The 25,047-nt window shown below is 41.0% G+C and overlaps 1 protein-coding gene across 1 annotated transcript; it reads left to right on the plus strand.

Moving 5' to 3' along the window:
• The first annotated feature begins 1,182 nt into the window (after window positions 1-1,182).
• BAALC (BAALC binder of MAP3K1 and KLF4) lies at window positions 1,183-14,932 on the plus strand. The gene is made up of 3 exons (XM_083621749.1): window positions 1,183-2,091; window positions 10,976-11,148; window positions 12,144-14,932. Exons 1-3 carry the CDS (start codon window positions 1,911-1,913, stop codon window positions 12,249-12,251), a joined length of 462 nt encoding a protein of 153 aa, XP_083477875.1. The 5' UTR covers window positions 1,183-1,910; the 3' UTR covers window positions 12,252-14,932.
• The last annotated feature ends 10,115 nt before the right edge of the window (window positions 14,933-25,047 follow it).

A 25,047-nucleotide genomic window follows, 5' to 3' on the forward strand; every position in this document is an offset into this window, starting at 1 on the left:
CACGGCGCTGCAGTTTCACAGGCATACCTCAGCCTCCTTCTCTGCTGATTAAGTGTAGTTATTAATTGGAGAGGTGCTTTAAATTGCTTGCAAAGGCCTCCACTAATTAATCAATTAAAGACTGAATCCCTAATAAACAGGCACCAGAGCACCAATTGTTATGCACATATTATACAATGCAAATGAATTTTAGTGAACTGAAGGGCTCTCATGTAAAGGCCATTCTCCTTGAACCAGTTATCCACGTCTTCTATTTTAGAGCTGTATTCCTCATATTTAAAGACTGTGCTTACATAATCAAGATACTGGACACCTATAGTGGACCTACACTGGGGGGGTCCCTGAAGCTTGAACTGTTATAGGGGACCCCTTCACAACCAGCAACGAGGCCTGGGAAACCACTGTTATCTCCTCCAACTGGGCTGTTCCACAACAGATCACCACAAATTGTGTTTTTGGGTATCTGCTTAAGTACTTTTGTGAATTAAAGTCTCTTATGGGGCCTCTCTGAGAACAGGGGCTCTGAAGAGTGTATCATTCATTTCATAGTAGATCCACCTCTGTCTGTGCTTCACAACTGCATATGGCTGTCCACAAATAGAACAATTTTGGAAGGAAGTTTTTAATGAGCTACCTCAGATTACAGCTCAGTCAATCCCAATAACTCCAGCATTAGCCTTACTTAATCTATATACTTCATATATGAACCAATTAAGAAGTAAGGAATTAATAACACAGCAGCTAGAACGGTAATAGAACTTGGAAAACTTTGCAACTAATGAATATTGATCACTGGAATAAAAGTCTGGTAAACTGCCATAATGGAAAACCTGTGGCAAAAAATTGAAGGTGGCAAGGAAGAGAGAAAACAAGATAATTTTTGCACTGTAGGGTGTGATTTTACTAAATATACAAATGAAACAACACATGGACGAGAAACACCTACAACATATATTGCAATATGGCACAGATAAGCCGACCCTATTCATTAGTTCACTCCTAGTGGTTAGTATTTTACCCCCCTAGTGACCCATTTTTTGTTAGTCGCGTTATTTTATTATTTATGTGTGTGCAGTTTTTTAACAAAAACATCATCATCATCATCAGAAACAAACAAACAAAAAACTGCTTATGGCCATCTAAAGCATGCACTAGCATCCAGTGCTCAATGAACTCCAGTCCCTTTAGGGTTTGAATTCACCGCAGAGAGGGTTGGCAATTAGCCAAGATCTTGTGTACTTATAGAATCGTTCCTTTTACATTGCAATGGATTAGCACTAACTAATGTATTTAATTAACCAATTCAGCATTAATTAGACAAGGAGACTTCCCTGGGTCTGGGAGGAGAATGTGTTCCAGCCTTAGCACCAAACTATTCAGTATCATGCCTCTACTTTCAACCGACGTGCCGAAGAGATGTCTTGTTAGGGGAAAAAGAAACAGCCAGTCCCGCTTCTGTATTAATATTAACGGCAGTATCAGTTCAGGCTCTTTGCACAGCCTTCAGCCCACAGCCTGGCAAGGAGGATTCTAAATTCCCAGGAAATTTGAGGAGAAGAAGGGGCTGGGGAAGAAGAGAAAGGGGAAGAAGAAGAAGAAAAACCCTGAAGGGAAAGGAAAGGAAAGAAGAGGACACGTAATTCTCCTGTTCTTAAGGCAACAGGAGGAGAAGAGGAAAGGGGGCGTGAAATAGGAGAGAGCAGAAGCTCCAGCCGGGACTGACAGGGGGCCGCCCTGAGGAGGCGGGCGAAACGGAGGAGGCGGGAAGCGATGGCGCCGCCTCCCGCCGCTCTCCCGCGCCTGGCCGGAGGCTGGGCGAGGAAGGCGGGAGGGCGATGCTGCTCTGGCCGGGCCGCTGACCGCGGTGCTGGCGCGGAGGGGGACGGAGGAGGAGGAGGAGGCCCCGCAGGATGGGCTGCGGCGGGAGCCGAGCCGATGCCATCGAGCCGCGCTACTACGAGAGCTGGACGAGGGAGACCGAGTCCACCTGGCTGACCAACACAGACGCCGAGCCCCAGCAGCCGCTTCCCGCCGCCGCCGCCGCCACTGGCCCGGAGGGCGGCCACGCCGAGGCTGGTCTGAGGGAACCCGGTGAGTAGAGCTCGGGGCTGTGGTGGCGGGAAACGCGAACGAGGCGGCCCGGGCCCTTCCCGCCTCCTCGCTCTCTCCTCCGCCTCGCTTCCTTCTGGGCTCTTCTCCACAGCCAAAGGTTTGGCCGGAGGAAGCCGAGAGGTGGGCCAGCGAACAGGTGGCGAACACCTCACCTCCCTGTTGGGACATATTTCAGAGAAGTGGCTTTGCATTTCAAGTTCTGTCGTCTGAGCTGCGCTCATGGATTTATTCCTGCAGCCCTTGCTCCTCGTTCAGTGCGGTGGCTTGCAATGCAACCCTATAGGTCCTGCATATTCAGAAGAGAAGTGTCCACCCGACACAGTCACGGGTGGGGTTCTTTTTGGACCATTATTGTTCTTGCGACTTTTTATTTTTAAGCAGGGAGAAGGGTTAAAACTTTTCCTCCCTGCAACGTAAAGAGGATGCATAGCAATATGCAGCTCTGCTTAACTTACATCTTCGTGTAACTTAACCTTATGCCAGTATCGTGATGCGTTTTTTGTTTTGTTTTATTTGTTTTGTTTTTTTGGTCCAAGACCTTGTCCGTATTATATAGGATGCTGCTGGTGTGACACTACAGAAAGATCAGGGAGGGACCTTTTGTTGCTGTTGTAAGGAAAGGCTCTTCAATAGTCAGCAAAAGGGAGTTGCTGCTGAAAAGAAACCTGGTACTAGTGCGCAACGAAGATGGATTGTAGCCTCAGTTCTATAGATCCTGTGCTTTACCAGTTTATGCCATGTAGTAAGTGGCACAAGGATTGTGAGGCTTGTTGTGAACAAGGCTTCACATATTTGGATGATCAGGCTGTCGGAGCAACCTGTCTGATCTATGAATATTCGGATTTAGGGTTGTGCTTTAGTCAAGCTAGCAGTTCATAGTGTTGGAATCGTGACTGAATGTTATATATTTCAATTACATGTTGCACATTTTCAGTTGCAAACATAGCATCTTTGGTCTCTGTCCATTTAAGATGGATGCTGCTGTGCTTGTGCTTACAAGGATACAAGACAGTCCTAACGCTTAGCCAGCAGCACCATATCAACTTAGCAACGTAGAAGAACATGAAATACTGTAATTAGAACACACTCGCCACAATGCAGACGGTAGGACTTCTGCACCAGTTATGGCATTGTGCCGAGTCAACTCTCCTAGCAGCTGCTTCCTAAAAGCATCAGCAGGAATGCTTTAGCATCTCTGCAGGGTAGGTAGAACTCTTCTTGACCATAACCAGTGAGAGCCTCACAAGTGGGGAATAGAAGATTTGCTCTGTTTTCAGAACTAATGCTGCAGATAAGAGGTTTGCAGTATTAAGAGTTCAAATGTTGTTCACGGAAAACAGCACCACTCGTTTCCTGTCAGCTAACACCAGGCAACATTTTTAATGCAATTCAAAAGAGATAGGTGGCTGTCTGAATCATGAAAACATTTGGGTATTTAAGGGGACTGGACATCTAGGGGCTTGCCCCCCTCCCTTTTGTCCCATGTTTTGAAAGCATGGATCCGAGAGGCTTGCCACTTGTTCCAAAAGCACGAGTCTGAGCAGCTATGCTTTTGTCCCACTGTTTCCCCCTGGAAAACACACTCAGTAGCTCTAAATTGGAACAAATGGTAATCCATGGAAAACGTGATTGCTATTTGTTCCAATTCAGTGCTAAATTATGGGCTTCTCTGGGGGTGGGGGAAGCAGCTGGTGAAACAGAAGTGTAGATGAGCCCTAAGATGTCTTCTTTTTTACATTGGCTTTGGAGAATTGCCACTGAGATGCTGCTGTGAGATGGTTTGCTGTAGTTTTAAAGAATGTTTTGTTTTATTGCACCGGTATATTACTTTATGAAGTTGATGTTACCCAGGCTAATATATTTGATTAAGGGTGGGACATATATTTTTAAAATAAATATATGATTAATAAGAGAGCAAGAGTAAGGTTGGCAGAGTTGCATTAGAGACTGGGATGTGTGCATTAAAGCCCTGTTGAATTCCTCATCATTTCATTACATAGTATTTAGTGAAATGGGCTATGTATCCAAGGGATATTACTGTTATTTATTAATTAACATAGATTTTGCTATGTATAATGTTATCCATGCTATAATATTTGTCTTTAGAAGTATGCCTTGTTGGTTTCAGAGCAACCCAACAGCAAGCTCTCTGCCTATCTTAGGGGTGTATACACGGGTTTTTCCCACCCCAGTCAAATCACTGTGAATGTGCACATGATAACTGGTCAGCCATATGACCAGTTTAGAGGTGTGCTTGTAATAGATTATGTGGATTTTTATGCACAATCCATCATGAACATCCTGGTGGAATTGCTTACCATGCAGATTTAAAACAGGGAGGAAAGCGCTCAAAGGAGTTTTGTGAATTTACTCTTTGAAATAACATGCACTTATGGTCACATTCTGCTTAATTTTGGCATGGTGGCTGAGGGGGAGGGTAATACCCAAATGCTATTACATTCCTCCATAAACTGAGAAAATATCATTTGCTGTTGCTATCTAGGACTAAGCTACAATTACCTAGGACATCAGTCTTTGGCTCTTCCTATGGATTTACTTTTATTTTTTGAAATGCAGACGTAGGGAACAATCAGTTTGCTTATAGCAGCAGAGCTTCCCCTTATGCCATTTCTTTAACTGAAATCATAGTGCCGCTGCAAGCAAATCCAGCCCCCACCTACATTTCAGTCATGTGTAACATGTAGTTTGACATTAACAGAACTCTTCTTTAACCTAGCCCTCAGAATGAATCCATGGGTTATAACCAATGCTAGTCCTACTCAGAGCAGCCCACTGAAATTAATGAACCTCAGTTAGTCATATATATGATCTCCAGTGGGTCTACTCTGAGTCTACTCTACTAGCACTGAGCAGGACTAGCACTGATTACAACCTCAAATTTTGTTTTCTCAATTTTGCCTTCTGATTTTTGTAGCCTGTGTATGAACCACCTATACATTTTTAATATATTTGAGTTTGGTTATATTTGTTATTGTCTTTGAGTAAGCAATGGTTAAGATTTAGCAGAAGTTAACTGCTTGCAAGTCTTATTGTGTTAAGTAGGAGACAGTTTAACCATTCAGCTGAAATCAAAGGGACATAAACATTTATTTATTTTTCTTAGACATTTATATACTGCTTAATTACTTGTATTTCTAAGCAGTGTACATAAAAAAGCAATCCACACAAAATGTGACAATAAAAAAAAATATTACCGGTATAAAGCCAAACACCTAAATTTGGCTGGATCTTATCCAATATTATAATTCTCCACTCTTTTTTCCCCCTTCTATTCATTTTTTCCTCCTCATATTCCCTTTTTATCTTAATTTTCAAACTGCAGCAGAGGGTGATTTTTTCTACAGTAAACTGAAAAGAGCAATAATGGCTATAAACAGAAGTTTGAAATACAGAAACTGTAAGACCTTTTCATTAAGATCATAACAGAATTTAATGTACTCAGTAGTAAGCAACACACTTAAACCCGCCGTGGAACTTTTTACCTGTACCAAACAATTGGTGAAGAAGAAATATCCAAAAACCGGTGTAGCAATATCAGTCATCTAGGGTGGGTGGTATAAAAAGGCAAAGCCTTTAAAAGACCAACGACGGTGCTATACTTATGTGAATGGTCTCAAAAAAATGGAGGGGGGACAATTTAGCAGTAGTTCAAGTTGTTCCTAAAAGCTTCCATTGAAAGAGAAAATGTAGCGTGAAATCCTCCTTTCACAGACTATTAAAACTAGACAAATTATGAATTGCTGTTTTAAAAGCAGTCTTGTCACTCTAGTTGCTTCATTAGCTTCATCTAGAAAAGCAATCAAAGCAAAAATTGAACTGAAAGGTTTTGCATTATCAGAAGTATTATTGATAGTTGGATTAGTTTTCCATAGGCCAGAGATCTGCAATCTCTATAATCACAACCTTTTTAGAGGGAGTTGCTTAGTTGTATAGGATCCATCCCCCCCAAAAAAACACACTCTTCTGTTTTAAGGGTATATATATTTTTCTGTGTTGAAACAACCCTTTGTTATGGTTATGTATTATAGCTCCTCCTGTTGCTCGGTCCCTGCTCCTGCCAACCTAGCAGTTCGAAAGCACGTCAAAGTGGTACCGCTCTGGTGGTACCGCTCTGGCAGGAAGGTAAACGGTGTTTCCGTGTGCTGCTCTGGTTCGGCTTAGAAGCAGCTTAGTCATGCTGGCCATTATTGCTCTTTACAGTTTACTGTAGAAAAAAAATCACCCTCTGCAGCTTTCTGCAGACAAACCATAGCTGTCAACCTTCCCTTTTTTTGCGGGAAATTCCCTTATTCCATCGCCCTTTCCCACTGCTTCCCGCTGCTATCCTGGATGGTTAGATATCCCATAGACTGTCCCCGAGACAGGTGAGGCTGCTGATCCCTTATTTTAGAGGCTGCTGAACCCTTATTTTCAAATCTGAAAGTTGACAGCTATGGGACAAATGCCGGCTCCCTTGGCCAGTAAAGCAAGATGAGCGCCGCAACCGCAGAGTCGTCCACGACTGGACCTAACAGTCAGGGGTCCCTTTACCTTTCATATTTCTAATGCTGTTCCAAGTGCTATGTGGTGAAATATGGTTTTAAAGAGGCACAGATGCATTTTGCATTATGCCCATTATATTGTAAATAGGCAATGACATTTATGCATGCTTGATTTTGGGAAATATTTACTTGCTCATCTTCTGTTTTTAAGTGACGTGTGTGTGTCTGTGTGTGTCTTTCAAGGCTGTACAATTTGCTTGCTGTGGTACCACATTACATTGGATTTGCATTGTGTCCAACACTTGTCCATCTCCATTTGTCTTCTTCTTCTTTGAATTTGTTAGTTGCTTTATCTTGCCAAGGCCAACCCAAAGCAACATACAATCAACCAGATGAACAACCCCCCGCCCCACTTAGATACATGCATGGAGAGCCACCACAGAGCATGACTTTGGGTTTTGTGTGTTCCTAGCCTTTTATCCCACTTCTAGCACCAGCTCATGTACTATGAGAGGATGCTGAAGATTCTCCTTCCCCACCCTTTGCCTGTTTCCTATGAGTAGTCATATATGAGCTCTATCTCTTGTGAAAAACATTTTCTCAGATTATGTAACATTTAGGTAGATTTGTAGGGTTGGGGCAGAACATAGTGTTCTTGTGAAGCTGATATGCAAGTCTCTGTGACTCAGTCTGTTATGGGCTGCAGAAGCCAGAGTTGTTAGCTTAACATCTGCCCAAAACTGACAGCATCCCACCATTGCTAGGTCATATCAGTTGACACTTGTCTTAATATTAATTCACTTGGCCTAGCCCTCTAGGCCACATGTGCAAGGACTATCTGCACTGGAGCATTTTGTGTTCTTGCTTTCGACTAGATAACACCACAAATGAAACTGCTAGAATTTTTTCCTTCTTCCCTGCATTGCAGGTAGGCAGGGGACAACCATGGACCGAGCATGGACATAATATCTAGACTGACAGCAGTCTGTGTTTTTGCACAACTTCTTTCTCCAAATCTAAGACCGCCAGCTACCAAATATGTGTTTGATGCTTACTGAGAGTAAAATATAGCTTATGTGGATGCTACAAGCATCTGTTACTTTATTCTACAGTAGTCCCCAAGTGACGCCACTTGTACCGAGCAACTCTCCGCCCACAACTTTTAAACCTAGACTCAAAATATAAGGGACCCCCCCTTCCCTCCAAACACACACACACACGCACTTCTTCCATCACCAGCTCCCTCATGAAAGCTTTGAGGGCAGGAAGGTGAGTCTTGGCAAATGGAAGGAGCCATCCTTTAATGACAAACCCAATTTCTCTCTCCCATGAAACTGGCATAAGGCAATATATACAGTGGTACCTCGGGTTACATACGCTTCAGGTTACATACACTTCAGGTTACAGACTCCACTAACCCAGAAATAGTACCTCGGGTTAAGAACTTTGCTTCAGGATGAGAACAGAAATCGTACAGCGGCAGCGCAGTGGCAGCTGGAGGCCCCATTAGCTAAAGTGGTGCTTCAGGTTAAGAACAGTTTCAGGTTAAGAACGGATCTCCGGAACGAATTAAGTACTTAACCTGAGGTACCACTGTAAATCAAATTAAAAATAACAGAAGCATCTTCTATGCATCCCAGCTATGCATTTTGCCTTCCATCTCCATGTTGCCACACAGCCTACCCATCACTGCTTTATTTTAGCATGGCAACAGTGGTGTAGCACAGTCTATATGCCAAGCTCATGCAGGCGAATGGCTGACCCCATGCAGCATTATTCACTTGGATGCAGTTCTAAGCAGCATCTGTGCAACTCACTTGTGTGAAGCCTCAAACCTCTTGCACGATGATCAAAAAGCATGAAAGGAACGTGCTGTTATTTCAAGACTATTTGTTCTTGAACAGATAAATATGAATGCATACATAATTTTTACATGCTATGTTTGGTACTTTCCTCCTTTTTTGTTCTTTCCCCTGCAGTTTCTTGGAGTGCATACTTCCATAAAGCTTGAATATTGCTTCATTCATATGATTTGACGCTTAAAGAATACTTCATTAGCCCTCTAGATGCTCCTGTGTGGGAGGAGCATCCTGTAATCTTGCGTTGACTTTTAGCACCAGAAATGGGACTGAACCAATTGTTTTCCTTTCCCTGCATTGCAGATATACAGAGGACAAGCAAGGATCTGCTTTGATAAAGAGTCTTTTGTCATAAACATTTTTTTAGGAAGTCTCCAAAAAGGATCACAGACTTCCCGTGCAGTCTTCTTGCTCTAGTTATTTGCATGTAGGTGGCAATGTGCACCCTTACAAATGCTATTTAGCTGGTAATATAGCACATGCAAGAATGGTGATGTTGAAATTAACTTGAGACAGCCCTTTAATATTCTGTTTTATGGAGGACTTGGGTATATCTGTGCTGTGCACGCCCCCACTTACTCCCGCTGACAACTACTGACAAATTTGATATGTTCCGTCAGGGTATCAATGTTTAACTGGATACATGTAAAATATTTAGGCTGCATGTCGAATCTAATTGGAGTTCGCTCTGGATGCAGTATGTATACAAAATAGAAATATTGATGCAATGCCTGGTCTCATGTGAGTTAAGACTTCATTGATTATGAAACACAGAATCACTTCCAAATACCAAGCAGTGTTCTTTACCATTCCCTAGTTTACAGCATAGACTTAAGCAGCACTCTGCTTTGGGCAGAACACCGAAAAATTTTCTTGTTTCAGAGGGAGTCGCATAAAGAGGTTGGCTGAATATATTGAGCCAATTGTGCCGTTATCTCCTGTCTGCTTTTGCAGCTGCTCTCAGTCACCTGACACAAAGTAACAATGCCTTCAATTTTTCGCGAAGCATATATGTAACCAAGAATCGTGCAAACAAAAACCACCCCCAGTGGTTATACATATTTCCTTTTATCAACAGCTTTGTTTGGTTCTGTATGCGTGGCTTGAAGCAAAAGCTATGATTAACTGATAAGAGCATGTGAAAGGTTCATTATGTGGCAGATAGACACATAGAACTGAAGCAGCTGGCCCCGAAGTTCACATATATTTCATATCAGTGGTAGCATCGGTAATCATAAGGCTTGGTACTTGGCCAGAAAACCTTGAGACATGTGCAAAATGTTCTGTAGGTGGTATTGATTGATTGATTGATTGATTGATTGATTGAATTTACACTCTTCTGCTTTTCCTCCCCAAGGAGCTCAGGGAAGCAAACTGGCCATCAGCCTCTTGCTGATGCAGGACATATGCTGCCACAGCATCCCTGATACAGAATCATAGAGCTGGAAGACACATCAAATATTGGCTTGATCAGGAGTGGAAAACCTTCTTGGCCCAGATGGCCAGATCTTTCTCTCTCCCAAACCCTGTGGGCCAACTTGGGTGAGACGTGAGCGAGGCCACTGACCTGTCAATCTGACATCACAATTACTTTAGATGAGAGGTGGGCAGTTGAGGGGGGGTGAGGGGAGGGGAAGAGTCTGATTTGCCAGTGCATCCCCCATAGGACTTCAATGGCACCATGGTGCCCACAGAGGCCATGTTGGCAACTCCTTCTTTACCCAAACCATCAAGGCTTACCACAGAAACTTTCAGATGGTTCTGCTTGCTTTCTGTGACAGGTTGCACACAGTCATGTTGTTTCACTGAGAAATGCTATATGATGATTGAAGGGCCCTGGTATATTTTATCTTTTGGAGAGAAAAAAACAGCTGGGTGAAGAGCTAGAGCAAACAGATGGGAGGAAAACTGGCCCTTTCCCCCTGCCAACTCCCCAGCGCCCACAGCTGTTTCACCCGATAAAAAAGCAGGGGGAGGAAATTACGTAACTACACATAATTTCTGCCCTCAGGATGGCGAGAATGATTTTATAGCAAAAGTTCACAGAAATAGAAGAGAGGCAGTATGGGATGTTCTGAGCCATACAACGTATTTTTCCACAGCAGTATGGTTGCACAAAAGCAGGAAGTCAAACAGGACATAAACTATTAGCCATGGTATTCAACAGATTACTATTTATATTTAAAAAGGAGTAGAGCAGGAGAAGAAGAAAAAAATCAGTGTTCTATTTTTGTTTTCAAAGACATGTCTGCTTTGCTTATGTCTCTCTAAATAATAATTCAGGATCTCGTGCTCCTAACTTCTGTTCAGTTTCTAATTTGTTGGAGGGGGATAGGAATGTGCAAATGTAAAAACCATATTTTGGTAATTGGGCATATACAAACTGTTCACAAACAATTCTGTGAAACTGACTAGTTTTGTTAATATCTCTTTAACTTGAAAAATGTGTAAAACACCAGTAAATGTTTTGACTTAACAAAATGCGATTTTGTGTGTTCTTAGGAATTCTGGAGGATAGCAAATCAACTCAGACTTGTACCGGAAAGTCCTCAGCTGCAAGTGGAATAGGTAGTACTGAAAAGAGAGCTCACTGTGGTACACAATGTACAAAACTGACAGTTCACCCCACTGGAACTTCAGCACACAAACAACAAAATGGCTTTAGAACCACAGAGGTAGGTGCAGAACTACATTCCGAGTGGCTCCTTGTACACACTGGTATCCTCTTGAAGCTGGGCTAATCCTGTTTCTCCTCAGCTAAAGGCCTGTCACAGTGCTATCAAGCCTGTGTCCTTTATATTGAAGTCGTACCTTCCAAACTAGTGTTTCTTTTTTAAAGTCACAATGAATACATTTCTCATATTGCAAGGCTCTCATATTGCAAAGCTCTGCGCCAGGCTCCCAAAGGTTGCGCAGAGCAGCCTGCGCTCCCGGGCTCCGCGCAGCTCTGCGCAACCCTCGGGAGCCCCGCGCCAAACCGCGCCGGGCTCCGGAAGGTGGTGCAGAGCTGCCTGCGCTCCCGGGCTCCGCGCAGCTCTGCGCAACCCTCGGGAGCCCGGCAGGAAGCCGCACCGGGCTCCCAAAGGTTGCACAGAGCTGTCTGCATTCCGAAGCCTCAGGCGCACTGAAGAGCGCACCCGGGCTTCGCGCAGCTCTCCGCAAGCCTGAGGAGACCGGCGCGGCTCCCTAGGCTTGCGGATAGCAGGCTGTTCTGGGGTCGGGGGAAGCTCGGGCTTCCCCCGCGCCAGCCCCATGCCTGGGGGGGGGGAATAATTTTTTCCCCTTTATTTCCCCCCCCAAAAAACTAGGTGCGTCCTATAGGGCGGTGCGTCCTATGGGGCGAAAAATATGGCAAATAACACCAGTTAAACAGAGATCACTTGCGAGTGGTAGGGAGGGCGTTCTTTGTGATAACTTTCCAATTACTTTACTTCCTATTTGCTGAGTAAAAATGCCACTGTATCAACAGTTTTACTGGCGATTACTACAAGAACTGTTTGTGACTTCAGGACAGAGATATTGCTAAGTTTTGCTTGTTGTTTTGAATGGAATATTTTGTTAATTTTTATTTTACACTTGTCTTTTCTCCTTGTTTAGGAAATTTACTTCTATGAAACATCTTCTAAGCATCTTGCATTAAACTAATTTACTGTACACTCTTTTTAAACAGGCTAAATGGGACAACAAGAAAAACGTCACAAAAGAAGTCGCAATTAACGCCACCAAAACAATAAGACAAATTAGTAACAGAAGAATTACAAAGAACTGTGTCAATTAAAAGAGCCAAAGGAGAAGATGACTGAATTCTGCAATATTTTGCTGCACTTTAACTGATAACTTAATGTGAAGATCTCAAGATGTTTTATTTTTTATGCTGAATGTAGTGGACATCTGCTGCTGAGTGCCTTTGGAAAAACCGCTATCCTTGCTCTAAACTGCTGCCAGCATTGGACGCTTTTTGTTCTATATTGCCATACTGGTGAGGCTGGGCCAGCAATTAGAACATAATGTGTTCGGATTTTATACATTACCATTTAAGTAATTAATTTCACATAAAAATGTATACCAAAATATTTCAGGAACACTCAATCCCTCACAAATTGCATCTGACACATCTGTTTTTAGGTACATGTGTGAGTGTCTGGAGGCGGTTGGAGGATGGATGGCGGCTAACAGATTGAGGTTGAATCCTGACAAGACAGAAGTACTGTTTTTGGAGGACAGGAGACGGGCGGGTGTGGAGGACTCCCTGGTCCTGAATGGGGTAACTGTGCCCCTGAAGGACCAGGTGCGCAGCCTGAGAGTTATTCTGGACTCACAGCTGTCCATGGAGGCGCAGGTCAATTCTGTGTCCAGGGCAGCTGTTTATCAGCTCCATCTGGTACACAGGCTGAGACCCTACCTGCCAGCGGACTGTCTTGCCAGAGTGGTGCATGCTGTAGTTATCTCTCGCTTGGACTACTGCAATGCGCTCTATGTGGGGCTACCTTTGAAGGTGACCCAGAAACTACAACTAATCCAGAATGCGGCAGGTAGACTGGTGCCTGGGAGCGGCTGCTGAGACCACATAACACTGGTCTTGAAAGACCTACACTGGCTCCCAGTACGTTTCCGAGCACAATTCAAAGTATTGGTGCTGACCTTTAAAGCCCTAAACGGCCTTGGCCCAGTATACCTGAAGGAGTGTCTCCACCCCCATTGTTCTGACCGGACACTGAGGTCCAGTGCCGAGGGCCTTCTGGTGGTTCTCTCGCTGTGAGAAGCCAAGTTACAGGGGAACCAGGCAGAGGGCCTTCTTGGTAGTGGCACCCGCCCTGTGGACCGCCCTCCCACCAGATGTCAAAGAGAAAAACAACTACCAGACTTTTAGAAGACACCTGAAGGCAGCCCTGTTTAGGGAAACTTTTAATGTTTAATAGACTATTGTATTTTAATATTCTGTTGGAAGCTGCCCAGAGTGGCTAGGGAAACACAGCCAGATGGGCGGGGTATTATTATTATTATTATTATTATTATTATTATTATTATTATTTGAAAGTTGAGCTTTCATGCAGCCTTTCTGTGGTTGGCACTTCAGTTCAGTTTGCACATCAAATGATTTCCATCCTGATCCAAAAGATGTTCACTACAATGGCTGTGTACAGATTTGCAGGTTCTGTTGTTTATCTCAGTGGCACGCTGGGTGAGCCATATGATAATGGTCTGATTTGCTATACCATATGAGACTTACAATGTAACTGATGGCCAAGGTTTGTGATGGCATAGATAGGTTTAATGTAGCTGAAATACATGTAAGAACTGTGGTACTCTAACTTTGCCTGCTTCTGTGTCATATAGCAGCTTTGCACTGTGTGGCAATGATACGCCTGCAAAAGGGTGAAATATCCCATCACTCAAAATTGGGATCTCCCACAGCTCAGTGAAAAAAGGTGATTGATCTTGTGTCTCCTTTATCACTTATATTTTCAAAAGGAATTTGTGTATACATTTGCTACTGAAGTCTCTAAATTTTAAACAAACAGATTTGTTTTGAAGGAGAGCAAAATTATCCAAATAGTAATCTGAAGGACACAACTTCATTTTAAAAAAAAGTTCTTCTGGCCTATAAATTAATAAAATTTATATGAAAAGTTAGTTTTTGGTGTCAAATCTATAGAAAAGGCACTTCAATCACAGATGAACAGTCCATTGAGACAAATAAAAAAATGTAACTAATAAAAATGTTTGTAAATTGTTTGACTTCTTAAAGAAATTGCTTGAGATGAAAATTCAGTGTTTGAAATCTATATTCAGTTTCTAGGCTTAATAACTGTTGGAGGATTGCTTATTAAGTTAAGATAACCATTGAATCATAGAACCCTGTAGAGCAGGCATAGGCAAACTTGGCTCTCCAGATGTTTTGGGACCACAACTCCCATCATCCCTGACCACTGGTCCTGTTAGCTAGGGATGATGGGAGTTGTAGTCCCAAAACATCTGGAGGGCTGAATTTGCCTATGCCTGCTGTAGACTTTACTTAAGACCTGTCTACTCTCAGAGTGATAAATTCAAATTACAACTGTGTGTAACATATATAATTAGGCTGCAGTCAGGATGCTTCAAGAGTGCTTATACTCAAAGTTGGCAGCTGCAATACTCTCCATGCATACTTGGAAGTAAGCCCTAGAACACATGATTCTATGGATTATGTCATATCTGCCAATTTAGAATGTGTGTTTATTTATTGTATTTATTATATACTGATTAATATTTCTAAGCAGTGCAAGTAAAATTACAAAAAAATAAAAATAAACCATGCATAGAATAACAATTAAAAAATCATAATAAACCCAACACCACTTTAAAATGCCTGTTGAAATAAGAAAGCACTTGTCATGTACCTGAAGCTCAGCAAGGAGGGTGCCTGTCTAATCTCAGACACAGTAGTCATATCAATAATAAAATAAAAAGTTAACTTTGTTGGTTGAATAAGAGGGAAATATTCATAGCCTCTCCTTGTCCCATATCTCTGTGATCACTGCTCCCACCAACTTCCCCATTTCTTACTTTAGACTGCAATCTTAAAGTTAGAGAAAGACAGAAATCTACCCCCCAAGGGGAACATGTCCACAACTCATAGTGCACAAATCTACTGCAATGTAGTTGCAATGAGCATATAATAGTTCCTCTATGTACATATGCAGCCTTTGATAATTAATTTCTTCTCCATAGCTTGAAAGTGTTTCTGTGGCTAGCTTCTAATCACCGATGCACAGAACACACTTGACAGACTGTCTTTTCCTATTTTGATTCAATGCCCAGAGACCTGACGAAGCAACTGACTTGTTTGTTGTTGAAAAGGATTAATACTGCAAAGTGGAGGTTTGCAAAAGTGCCAAAATAAAATAATTGGTGAGAAAAGGAAACACAATGAAGTCTCAGTCTGCAGTGAACCACACAGGAGCACGTGGGCTTTTAAAACAAAACATGCCTTGCGAGAACAGCCAAACTGAAGGGGAGGTTATGGTAGAGAATTTGTAATTATATGAGCATATCCCGGTTGAATGCTGATTAAACTGGACTAGGTTTAGTGTGAAATCCCCTCTATATATCACTATAATGATGCTGTGCTGTAACAGCTACTCTGCTGACAAAATCATACACCAGGGGTGATGAACCTGTGGCCCTCCAGATGTCATTGGACTACAATTCCCATTATCCCTGACCATTGTTCATGCTGGCTGATAGAATTCGATCAAGAACAGAAGGGCTACAAGTTCAATGCCATACACTCCATGTGCAAGTTATGGTAGCTGCTTTTTCTGGAAAACAAATGGGCAGATGCACAAGTAAATATGGGTCCCTGCATGTTTCAAAGGCCTCTTCATGTTTAATGCTTCTTTATAAACACCAGTCCAAAACAGTTTTTAATGAAGAAGCATTAAACATTTCCATTTTTATATATTCTTAGGGATTCAGCATCCAACCTAACTTATTTAGGAAAAAAATTACATATAATATTTCCTCCATGGTCAAAAGAAAACATGGATCACATCCTGCTACAAATAAAATTCACTTTGGCAGATGGACTATATTACATATACATAAACATTTGGGGTAATCAAAATGAAAGTGGTGCTATTTCTAGTTTCCTCAAAATGCATTGGGAACCATACGTACTTACCCAACTGTTCATTTCAAAATGGACATTTTCCACCTGGGGTTGCAAATCCTTGGCCTTTAAGTGCTCTTTATAATTATGGGCAGAGTAAAGTTCAGCAGGAAGAAATAAACATTTCCTCCCCCAAAAGCTATTCCCAAAGTTCCCAGGTTTTATTTTATTCTGCTCCAAAGCGTAAGAATGTTCCTAATTCTTTTCTTTCATATCTTGGCCAAGAAGGGAGTGTTGTGTTGTGTTCTGAGAGGACAGAGTCACAAGTGAAGTTTCAGCAGGAGAACTTGTTAATTGCTTCTGGCCTTGATCCAGCTCTTAATTGTGCATAACAGCTGGTGGGGCTGGGTGGGGGTGTGCAATGCCAGCTGCATCAAAGGACACATCCACCCATCAGCAAGGCCTTGGTGAGCAATGCAATGTGGTTGTGTGATCCAGGTGCGTGTGTGCATCCACTATGCACATGAAAGCTTTCCTCAATACACAGATCTCCCTCGTTGGACTGGGACATGCATGTGTTTTCATACACAGCGATGCCCAATGGGGTCTAAATAGCTGCTCCGAGGGCAGACTGTATCAAATGTAATTGCAGTAAACAAAGCAAAATGGCAGTTGGATACTTGCCTGCTACTCCATTGGTGCAGTAATATTAATGGTCACTTGGCTACAATGGCCATGAGAGGCAACCTAGGAATCTGCAGTGTCGGATATTACTTCTCACCTCTTTGAATATGTCTACAGCTCATGCTTAAACTGCTGCATTGTCATTTCATGTGTCCAGAGAATTGTAGCAGTTGTGGCTTGTGACACCTAGACCTGGGAGACGGCACCAAGGAGCTAAAAATAAAAATGCAAAAAAATAGTATCAATAACTGCAACAACAAAAACCCCTCAGAAATATCCCAGCCCAAGAGTCTGTTCACCAGCCTCAGCTTCTTCTTCTTCTTCTTGAGTCAGGATTCCACCCTCCCAGGACTCTTCACAGGTCTTCCAGGACTCAGATGTCTCCATTATTGCTTGAATCACAGATGGCCAGAGAGGGCTTGGTCCCTTTATCATTTTTAGTGGCCCGCTGAGCTACTGTTTTTAAAGGGGCTGCAGACTTATTTTGGCTAAAATGGGAGTGAGCTTGTGTAATTCTTTAAGGGCCATTCTAATTTTCTTCGCAAAATCCAAGAATTTATGGTTTCCAGAAACATCAGTGAAAAAAGAACCGACAGTTGTGGAGCACATCCTTTGCCTTACTTATGGTAATGCTAAGTCAGGGTTCAGAACTGGAGGAGGATAAACACCTTTAAAATATGTTCTAGGAGCCTGCAGAACTATGGAGGTTTTTTTTGCTGTATTGAATGCAAATGCACATCTTTCAAGTTCTTTGTTTTTAAAAATCTGGTGTGACAGCAAATTTGGCCAAAAATAGGCACAAAATTTCATGCTGAATTGCTTCCGTTTAGTCTGTACAGGGCAGTAGAAACATCTAGTTACAGTGTTGCTGCCAAAGGCTACCAATATCCTGAGGATTGGGAATGGATCAAGTCAATCACTTGATCCAGGAGCCACACAGAAAGGTACTGCAGGCATATCCCTTGGTGGCTAGTGATGCCACAGCTGTGATTTTTCAGAGATTTAAATCTGGAAAATGTTACAGCTTCCCAGGATTATTGGAAGTTGAAGGGATTTTAATATGCAGCTAAAGTGTTTTAAATCAACCTAATAAAATAATTATTCAAGCATTCTTTTAGCATAATTAACACCTTTGAACTGCCCGGTTGAAATACAGGTTTTAATTGCTAGAACACTGTGGAGGATGCCCAACTGTGAAGCTCCTGTTGTGGCAAATCTAATGAGAATGGATTTTCTGTTTCTCGTTTCATCACCTCACCAGTGCTTTTTAGAAAAAAAAATACCCAAAATGTCAGAAAAATCATATCAAATAAATTAATAGTCTTTTCTGTTGTGTTGGGAGGGGGAATAGATGGGCAAACTATTTCTAAAAAACACACAGGACCAGTTCCCTGTGGTGTTTCCAGATTTTGAAGCAATCTGCTTCCAGCAGTTTCTCAAGGCACATTCATTATTTATTATGCTCATTAAGTAAACAGCTTCTCAAGCAAGGTTTAAGGATTTTATTCAATTCTCTGATGCCCCCCACGAGCCACAGCTAAGATTTCATGTTTTGCAGATATAGTTCTTATTGTACTTCCTCTGTGTTTGCTCCAAAATTGATTTTAGGATTTGATGCTCTCAGGGAAGGCTTGGGCAGAACTAGACATTATCTTGGCAAATGTGCAGCCCCTGGCTGTGTTTGCTGGCACAATGGGAATTCAGAGTTAGGAGGAGCAGGGCCAGATTTAGGTTTGAAGAGGCCCTAAGCTACTGAAGGTAAGGGGGCCCTTTATATGTCCAGCTGTCCTTTGTCAACGACAAATGGTTGCTGTTTGTTGTGTTGAATATATGCTATGGTAATTTATGGACCTAATATGTATATAAAGCCATTTGCACACAACAAATAGGAGCCTACATAACACAAAACAGTGTTGCTGTATGTAGGTTTTATTTTATTTGTTTTTTATCTTATATTTTGGAAATGTACATCCAGTTTTCCCCCCTTTAAATCTTTTGGGGGGCCCCAAGAGAGTGGGGCCCTAAGCTATAACTTGTTTAGCTTATATGTAAATCCAGCAGAGGCACTTACAGGGGCCACAGAAAGTAAATTATCTGAGGACTACGGTCTTGGCTACTGTTTAAAGCTTAGCACGGAAATAGAAATATTAAATAATATGACAAAGATATTGATCCAGATGCACACATATATTGTCAGAAGCAGCATTTTGTAGTCAGATGTGCCTCAGATCATATGTTTCCAGTGGCATGTTATAGACCAGACCTGTGTGGGATATATTTTCTATCAGATTATTTATTTACACATTATTTGTTTTCTTTACTGCATTTATATACCACTTTCCTGATAAGGCATTAAAGATTAAGTTACAAAAGACAAAATAATAAAACAGTAGACTTCTGTCAGCCACTGGTGATCTCCTTGGGAGCTGATGGTATGAGATTCCTGATTTGGGCTTCTTCTCTTCAATTTTCCTCATATCAAAGTTTTTACGTACGGTATTTCATGGAAAGGCAGATAAGGATCATTGTCAGTGGCTGCTTCGGGAGCAGATAGCATGAACTTCTCACTCTACAATTCTTCTGCATGAATCTTTGTTAGTAAGGAGCCTATTAAAATGCTCACATTTTGGCCATCTCTTTATACTGGCATTTAAGGGACCACTGACACCAAATCTTGAAACCGAACATTACATGCAAAAACGGAAGCTTTGGTAATGTGAATCCAATCATCTCTACCAGTTTGCCATAGGAGCTTGAAGTATCAGGTTGCTCCACGTGGGTGTTAAAACAGAACAATTTACTAAGTAAGTCTGTAAGTAGCAGATGGGTTGCAAAGTAAGGACAGAATATAATTTGGGAACTTGGTTTGTAAAACGTTTAGGGGATAACCATTCTAGCAAGTGTAGACACTCAGGCAATTCCATGAAAATGTCTACCTACACACTCATATTTATTTTTCATAGATTGTTAACTTGTTCTGTATCATTTTAAAGATAGTTTTCCTAAGTTTCATTATATGGCAACAGTTTTTCAAAATGGCATATTACATGTGAGTAAAGCAACCACAAGTGTGACATGCAAAATGACTCGGAATTGCACTGAAAGTGGCTCTTGAGAGCTTTACCTTTACCTAAAAGAAGCCTCTTCTGTAATTTGTTCAGATCCTCAGGAGCTTAAGAAACAGCTGGAGGGTTTTATTGCTATTTGTGTTGAAAAGACAAAATATTGATCATTTCTGTCATCATCTGTGTTGGCTATCTCCCAAAGCAATGTTGTATTGATTGTTCTGTTTCAGAAATCCTGATTTTGGTGTGTGTTTTTAGTACTTCCCAAGCTACAAAACAGAACTGCAAAGCTTTGTCAATACCAGAGTCTACAATATACTGCAGTAAAAGCATTACTTTTCTTTATCCTCGGGTTGTTTAGTTTCATTTGTTTGCTTTGCATGCAACTAGTGTTGATTTTAGATGTGAGCAAACTCTATATATACTATACTATACTATACTATACTACACACACACACCTCAATTTTCTTTTTGATTTTGGTTTTAATTTAATATAAGATACACAATATACAAAAAATTATGCCCCCGGTGCCATTCCTTGTGTAACCAAAACAGCACCACACACATGCAATAGGAAGGTATTGGCATATTTGGGAAAAACTTGTGGTTTGCAGAAGTACTAAAACGTCAGCGGAAAAACCTAAAGAGGAAAAGGTTCTCAAAAACAACTCAGTGAGGACTAATATATTCAGGGTCTACAAAATACTGCCTGACTGCTGGAGAAAAGAAAAGGAAAACTGGAGAGATAATACTATGGGGAAAGTATATAAGTCCCATTGAGCTTAATGGCACTTACTCACAGGTAAGTGGTTATTGGGTTGCATCTTAAATGTGACAGAAAAATTGAGTGTCAAAACACAAAAACTGAGTGTCTGTTCAGCTTTGCAGTTGAATTCAGCAGATTTATTGGTGCCACCTACTGGTTCTTTCAAGTTTTTCTATTGAATCTAGAGAAATTAAAAGCAACGCCTAAATGACAAATTGATTAAAATAACATTGGGATTAAATTAAATTATAAGTTTTTTTGTTTTGTGTTTTAAAAAGGATCTGCCATAAGGAAAAAGGAGACAAGCCTTTGTGGTTGTTGTTTTTTTTGCAATAGGCATAACAAGGTATGTAGTTGTACCCACCTGAACCCTACTGCAGATGTAGATACGCAATAAAGCAGACTTGAGGCTTCACTGTGTTTGTGAATGAAAGGATGTCCATGTGTGAAAGAGTGTACAGAATAATTCTGAAAAAGAGAGGGAATTGGGGAAAATGAGCTCATTTACAGGTAATAAGAGCAAATTAATTGTCTTACGCAATTGTCCTGTTGGGCAGAAAACTGGGTTCAGATGAGTGATTTTGTGTTCTGGGGCTCAGATCCTGGCTATGCCTTGAGATTATCAATGTTTACAAAATGACAGCCATTTTGTGACTAGCCATGGCAGCCATTTCACAACAGTTTTTAAAATCTCCAAATGTGCCCACAAGTTCAAAAAGACTAGTGACCTATTTCTTGCTCAACTCCAGCCATTAACAACTATTGTAAGAAATGCCACTATTTCTAAGTTGCAATCAAAATAAAAGCCATCAAAACAACAGATAATGCTCCTCTGTTAGGTCTTCATTTTCTCATCCCTACATTTTATTATCTAAACAGCCAAATCTTTAAAAATGGTTTTAGCTACCCAGTAGTGCAAAGTAAGGACTTGCACTACTGTAGTTAAAACATGGTTCGGTTGCTGGCAAACAGGGCAGGAGAAAAATAATAAATTTCTTGTGATTCTGCAGTTCTATAAATTCTCGTCTATAAATGTTACAACCATCATCTTACTTGTGTGCATCAGCCCCATCTATACAAGGCCAAGCCCTGTGAGTCCCAAATTGACCTGGGTAAGGCTCTGGCACTGAATAATCTTGTCTCTGACCTCTAACTACTATAAGACATTGAAGGATTATTTGATACAACCTTTGTTGGAGGTCAGTAATGAAATAATAGAGGGGAAGAAGGCGCCTGAATCGTGGAAAGAAGCATTTATCACATTGATTCCAAAGTCAGAAACTGAAAAGACACAACTCAAGAATTACCGTCCCATCTCCCTTTTAAATGTGGATTACAAAATATTTGCAGATGTTTTGGCACGAAGATTTAAGAAAGTTCTAAGTGAGATAATCCATAAAGACCAGGCAGGCTTTCTCCCGGGCAGACATATGTTTACTAACACAAGGAACATCATAGACATATTGGAACTTTTACAAACAAACATAAACACTAAAGCAGTTTTAATTTTTATAGACGCGGAGAAAGCCTTTGACAACATATCTTGGAAATTTATGAAGGGGAATTTAAAAGAAATGGGAGTGGGACGGGGGTTTGAGAACGGGATTGAGGCAATATATTCAGAACAAAAGGCTAAACTGATAGTTAACAATGTGGTTACAGAAGAGTTTAAAATTGAAAAAGGTACACGACAAGGCTGCCCGATTTCCCCATTACTGTTTATTTCGGTTCTGGAAGTGCTCCTGAATATGATTAGGGGGGACCGGTTGGTGGAAGGGATTCAGGTCGGAGCGAAACAATATAAACTTAAAGCTTTTGCAGATGACCTAGTTCTGACATTACAGGAGCCGGAGTCTAGTTTGAAAAGAGTACTACAACTGATTCAAAACTTTGGTCGAGTGGCAGGATTTAAGTTAAATAAGCAAAAAACTAAAGTTTTGGGGAAAAACGTGACAGATATTGAGTTGGAACAGCTTCAGAAAGAGACAGAACTAAATGTGGTTAAAAAAGTTAAATACCTAGGGGTAAACATAACAGCAAAAAATCTGAGTTTATTTAAAGATAATTATGAAAAATGTTGGTCAGAGATTAAGAGAGACTTGGATAGTTGGTCAAGACTAAAACTTTCTTTGTTAGGCCGAATAGCTGCCATCAAGATGAATGTATTGCCAAAAATGTTATTTTTGTTTCAGACACTGCAGATTGTAGACAAGACAGAGTGCTTCCGGAAGTGGCAGAAAGATATTTCTAAATTTGTCTGGCAGGGCAAAAAGCCCAGAATCAAATTTAAAATATTAACAGATGCGAAAGAAAGAGGGGGCTTTGCCCTGCCAGATTTAAAGTTGTATTATGAAGCTGCAGCTTTCTGCTGGTTAAAAGATTGGTTACTTCTTGAAGATACGGATGTCTTGGATTTGGAAGGTTTTAATAATGCGTTTGGATGGCATGCATATTTATGGTATGATAAAGCTAAGATAAATAAGGCCTTCAAGAACCATATTGTCAGAAAATCAGTTTTTAATGTCTGGACAAAATATAAAGACTTACTGGAGAATAAAACTCCGAGGTGGCTGTCACCCCTGGAGGCTAAGGCTCGGAAAAGAGCCAATATGGAGGCCAACTGGCCAAAATATTGGGAGATAATAGAAAAGGATGGTGACAACTGGAAATTGCAGAGTTTAGAAAAGATGAGAGACAAAGTGCGAGACTGGTTACACTATGCTCAGATTAAAGAAGTGTTTAAAAATGACAAAAAGCTAGGATTCCAAGTGGAAAAGTCAAAGTTAGAAACTGAACTGTTAGAACCTAAGACTAAGGTACTTTCAAGAATGTATAACTTGCTGCTGAAATGGAACACACATGACGAAATGGTAAAATCAACAATGATAAAATGGGCGCAGGATATTGGGTATAATATTATGTTTGAAGATTGGGAAAGGTTGTGGACCTCTGGGCTGAACTTCACTGCATGTAATGCGTTGAAGGAAAATGTGATGAAAATGATGTATAGATGGTACATGACCCCTGTTAAACTGGCTAAAATATACCATTCGTCTGATAGCAAATGTTGGAAATGTAAGGAAAATGAAGGAACATTTTTTCACCTCTGGTGGACCTGCCCTAGAGTGAAGGCCTTTTGGGAGAAGATATATAATGAATTAAAAAAGGTGTTTAAATACACCTTTACTAAGAAATCAGAGGCCTTTCTCCTGGGTATTGTCGGCCAGAGTGTGTTAAAAAAGGACAGAACATTCTTTTTGTACGCAACAACAGCAGCAAGAATATTAATTGCCAAGAATTGGAAAACTCAGGAGCTACCCACTGTGGAAGAATGGCAGATGCAACTGATGGACTATATGCAATTAGCCGAGATGACCGGCAGAATTCGAGACCAGGGAGAAGAAAGGATGGAAGAAGACTGGAGGAAATTTAAGATTTATTTACAAAAATATTGTAATTTGGCTGAGTGCTGAATTGGATGCCAGTGCAGACAATTGTCTACCATTAAATTAGATTTAAGGCTGAATTATATGTCAAACCAAATTAAGATTATTAATTAAGATGAGTTAAATGATAATTTGTTTGAAATTAATTTAATAATGATGTAAGTGTATGCGGGAGGTGTGGGGGAGTCCCATGTAACAATTGAGAGATGTTAAATGGACAATGATAAGTGGTGCTTATCTAATATATGCTTTATTTGAAAACTTCAATAAATATATTATAAAAAAAAAAATGAATAATCTTGTCTCAGTGCCATCACCTTCCAGTTTGTAATTATATGTTGGAGTGCCTCTTTCCAGATCTCAAAGCACTATACTGATGCTAATGAAGGTTTGTAAGGGTATTAAATAAAATTATTATCATTCACATTTCATAAAGGCACAGAATGGCAGTTGTGTGACTTGCCCAAGGCTACACAACAAGTCTGTGGCAGAACTGGTTGAGCAACACAGGAGCCTCACATTTCAGTTTTGTGGTGATAATTATCACAACAATGAAAGGAGAGTTTAGCATGCCACTGACCTTTTGGGAGAGGGATTCTTTGTTCTGTTTTTGGGTATTTTTAACCCACCTTTGTGTCAAAGGTCCCCTAGGTGGCAAATGATACAATAATCACAATTACAATGAAAGGTAACAAATAAACAAAAACTGGGCTAAAATAATGTTAGAATCACAATATAATTTAAACCATCTGGGCACGTAAGGGCTTTGCCTGGTTCTAAAATAATGTTAAGGTAGGTGTCAGGTAGGCCTATTTGGGATAGACATCACACTCATCGTATCTCTCAGATGACTGCGCTGGTGCATGCGGAAAGAAGACGTGATCATTCAGATACTGAAGTTCCAAGCCACGATCAAAACCAGCACTTTACATTGAGATAGATAGTGGGCAGCTCTCCAGGCTATTCTGTCTTTCTCATCCTCAGGGCAAAATTTTAAGGCAAAAAGATGAAGCAATGAGACA

Source organism: Podarcis filfolensis (genome assembly GCF_964270895.1).
Source record: "Podarcis filfolensis genome assembly, chromosome: 7".
Taxonomy (NCBI): Eukaryota; Metazoa; Chordata; class Lepidosauria; order Squamata; family Lacertidae; genus Podarcis; species Podarcis filfolensis.

Coding starts and splice junctions, on each gene's coding strand:
- BAALC (XM_083621749.1), top strand. CDS start 1,911: ATGGGCTGCGGCGGGAGCCGAGCCGATGCCATCGAGCCGCGCTACTAC. Junction 2,092..10,975: donor GGCTGGTCTGAGGGAACCCG/GTGAGTAGAGCT, acceptor GTGTGTTCTTAG/GAATTCTGGAGGATAGCAAA. Junction 11,149..12,143: donor ATGGCTTTAGAACCACAGAG/GTAGGTGCAGAA, acceptor CTTTTTAAACAG/GCTAAATGGGACAACAAGAA.